Below are 2,795 nucleotides of genomic sequence, written 5' to 3'. Positions count from 1 at the left end.
CGCCGGTCCCAGCCCGAGTATTTACATCCTGTCCCAAGTCCTACTACAAACGGAACACTTTTAAGTCACCAAAAAGAAAACAAAACCAAAACCCCAAACCAGTGCGTACAAAAATATAGTCTCTAAAAAAAAAAATCCCAATATTAATAGGCAGAAATGTACAGCCATACTAAAACCAGGGAGGGAAAAACTTTCCGGTCTCGGTGTCGCCGCTGTCGTCGGAGCGGATCGGTAAGGCACCCCCCACATGCAGACAGGGGACCGGGCTCTACACCACACAAGGCACCAAGGACACCTCACCACGACGGCACTGCATGCATCCATCCTCCCGCCGCAGCCCCTATGTACACCCGCCGCTCCGGCCCGCTCCGGCCCGCCCCGGCCCGGGGGAGCCCCGCGGCGCCGCCAGGTGCTCGTCGCGCCCCGCCGGGCCCCGCTCCGCTCCGCGCCCGCCGCGCTCGGCGGCGGCTCCGCGCTGGGTCCTGCGCGTCCCGCGCCGTCAGGGCGTCCGCGTCCGCGCCGTGCAGGGGGCCAGGGCGGCGGTACCGCTCCCGCCGCCGGGTTGCGGGCACCCGCCGGCGGCGGCGGCTCCTTTTCGTTCCTTCTGGCGCAGGTGAATCTTCGTGTGCCGCTTCCTTTCGTCGGAGCGGGCGAACTTCCTGCCGCAGAAGTCGCAGGCGAAGGGTTTCTCGCCGGTGTGCGTGCGGATGTGGGTGGTGAGGTGGTCGCTGCGGCTGAAGTTCCGCATGCAGATACGGCACTGGAAGGGCTTGTGGCCCGTGTGGATGCGGATGTGCCGGGTGAGCTCGTCGGAGCGGGAGAAGCGGCGGTCGCAGCCCTCGGCGGGGCACGGGTAGGGCCGCTCGTGGACCGGCGTCTTGCTGGGCCGGTTGGGGTACTTGCGGGGCCGCAGAATGGGCCGCAGCGGCAGGTGGTGCGGGCTGTAGGCGCCGGCGGGCAGCCGGGCGCCCGCACCCTCGCCCCCGCCGCTGCCGGGAGCGCTGCCGGGGGCGGCGCCCGCCGGGGGCGCCCCCATCGTGAAGTTGCGGATGGTGGAAAGCGGCGTGAGGGGCGGCGGGACGCGGAGCGAGTCGAGGGGGCAGGGGAAGGGCTTGCGGTCGGGACCGGCGTGGAGCTCCCTCTGGCACTGGGGCGGCGGGAAGAAGCCGCCGTACTCGGGGATCATGGTGAAGAGCCCGCCGTCGGTCGCCGCCGCTTTCGGTGAGGGGTAGGAGGGCGGCGGGGGAAAAGGCAGTGCCCCGCCGCCGGCGGCGGGCAGGAAAGCCGAGGAGGGGTCTTGTGGGTACAGGTCACCGCAGCCCGAGTAGGGCGGCGGCGGAGGCGAGTAGAGATGCTCCAGGTCGGCTGGCTGGCCCTGTGCCATGGTGCAGCCGAGGGCCCCGGCCAGCGGGTTGGGGGAGGTGGCGGAGGCGGCGGTGGCCGAGGAGGCGGCGGAGGAGGCGGAGGTGGCGGCGGAGGAGGCGGCGGAGGAGGGCGTACTGACCCCCTGCAGGATCCCCGCGCTCACGATGTTGATGATGCCCTCGGGGTAGCAACCGGCGCCAGGGTACTGCGGGTCGATGGAGAATTTGCCCATGTAGGTGAAGGTCTGATTGCGGGAAGCCGGAGCATTGGGGGCGAAGCCGCCACCGTAGGGCAGGTCCAGGGCCCGCTTGTCGCCCATGTCCACGTTGATCATGCCGTCTGGGGGGGCAAGGAGCAGGTCAGCCTTCCGCGCCGCCACCCGCCGGACGACCGGCACCGGTCCCAGTCACCGCCCGCCCCGGCCCAGCGCGGGGCTGCGGCGCGCACATGTTGCGCTCCGGATGCCGGGGGGCTCCGAGCCGACTGCAACTTTCCCCCCCGAGCTGGGTGCGGAGGTAGGGCTGCCGCGAAGGGGCGGCGGGGACCCGGCCGGGCGGCGGGAGAGCCCCAGAGAGGATCCCGGCGCCCCGTCCCAGTCCGACCCCCGCCCGCCGCCCCGAGTCTCCGCCGCCCCGCCGCTCTCCGCGGGCGGCCCGGCCCTCACCTGCGAGGGCTCCGCTTACCTCCTGCCACACCGCTCATCTGGTCGAACGGCCCTGCCAGGTCGGCATTGGGGAAGATCGCGACCGAAGTTGGCAGCGCGGCGGAGATGTCATCCGCCGGGTAAATGCCCTCGGGGAGCTGGTGCACGAAGCCGCCGAGGGTCACCGGGATCTTGTCTACCGCCTTGGCGGTCATCATGGGGGCAGCGGGGCGGCCGGGGGAGCGGCGCTCCCAGCCGGCGGTGGGCACTCGGGGCGGGGAGGGGAGGGAGAGGAGGGGGCGCTTCCCCCTGCCTCCCACTACCAGCGCGGGGGGACCGCGGGGAGCCGGCGCGGCATGTGCGGGCGGGCGGCCGCCCCGTCGCGGCGGTGCGGTGCCCGCGGTGCCCCGGGAGCGCCGCGCTCCCGCCGCAGCTCGCGCTGGAGGACAAGTCTGGCGGTAACTATTTATGGGGGCCCCCTGAATGCCCGGGACGTCACTGCCCATATAAGGACTGAGGAACGGGGCCCGGCGGTCACGTGGGCGCCCGCGTGCGGGACCCGCCGGCCCGCGCCCGCCCCGACCCCCCCTCCCTGCGCACCCTCCGCGCCCCGCGGGGGCGGCCCCGACCCGCCCCGGCCCCCGCCACCGCCCGCCGCGCCGCCCAGGGGGGTATTCCGGTGGCGGGGCCCTTGTCCTAAAAAGGCGAGGATCCGGCCCCGCCCCGCCTGCCCTTTTAGGGCTTGTTCCGGAAAATTTTAAAAGGTTCGGAAAAGCAGAGGAGGTCC

The 2,795-nt window shown here is 72.0% G+C and overlaps 1 protein-coding gene across 1 annotated transcript; it reads right to left on the bottom strand.

Annotated features, from left to right (window-relative positions):
- Positions 1–455: 455 nt before the first annotated feature.
- On the bottom strand, positions 456–2,372 carry EGR2 (early growth response 2). The gene is made up of 2 exons (XM_059851116.1): positions 2,049–2,372; positions 456–1,704 (listed from the first exon to the last, which is right to left on the bottom strand). Exons 1-2 carry the CDS (start codon positions 2,224–2,226, stop codon positions 500–502), a joined length of 1,383 nt encoding a protein of 460 aa, XP_059707099.1. The 5' UTR covers positions 2,227–2,372; the 3' UTR covers positions 456–499.
- Positions 2,373–2,795: the final 423 nt, after the last annotated feature.

Source organism: Haemorhous mexicanus, chromosome 7, assembly GCF_027477595.1.
Source record: "Haemorhous mexicanus isolate bHaeMex1 chromosome 7, bHaeMex1.pri, whole genome shotgun sequence".
NCBI classification, from domain to species: Eukaryota; Metazoa; Chordata; class Aves; order Passeriformes; family Fringillidae; genus Haemorhous; species Haemorhous mexicanus.
The sequence above is the reverse complement of the archived record's forward strand: the minus strand, read 5'-3'. Positions and strand labels throughout refer to the sequence as shown.

Bases quoted from the DNA above. Each gene is read 5' to 3' on its own strand.
- EGR2 (XM_059851116.1), bottom strand. From the start codon at position 2,226: ATGATGACCGCCAAGGCGGTAGACAAGATCCCGGTGACCCTCGGCGGC. The intron at 1,705-2,048 runs GTAAGCGGAGCC...TTGCCCCCCCAG, and splicing joins GATGAGCGGTGTGGCAGGAG to ACGGCATGATCAACGTGGAC.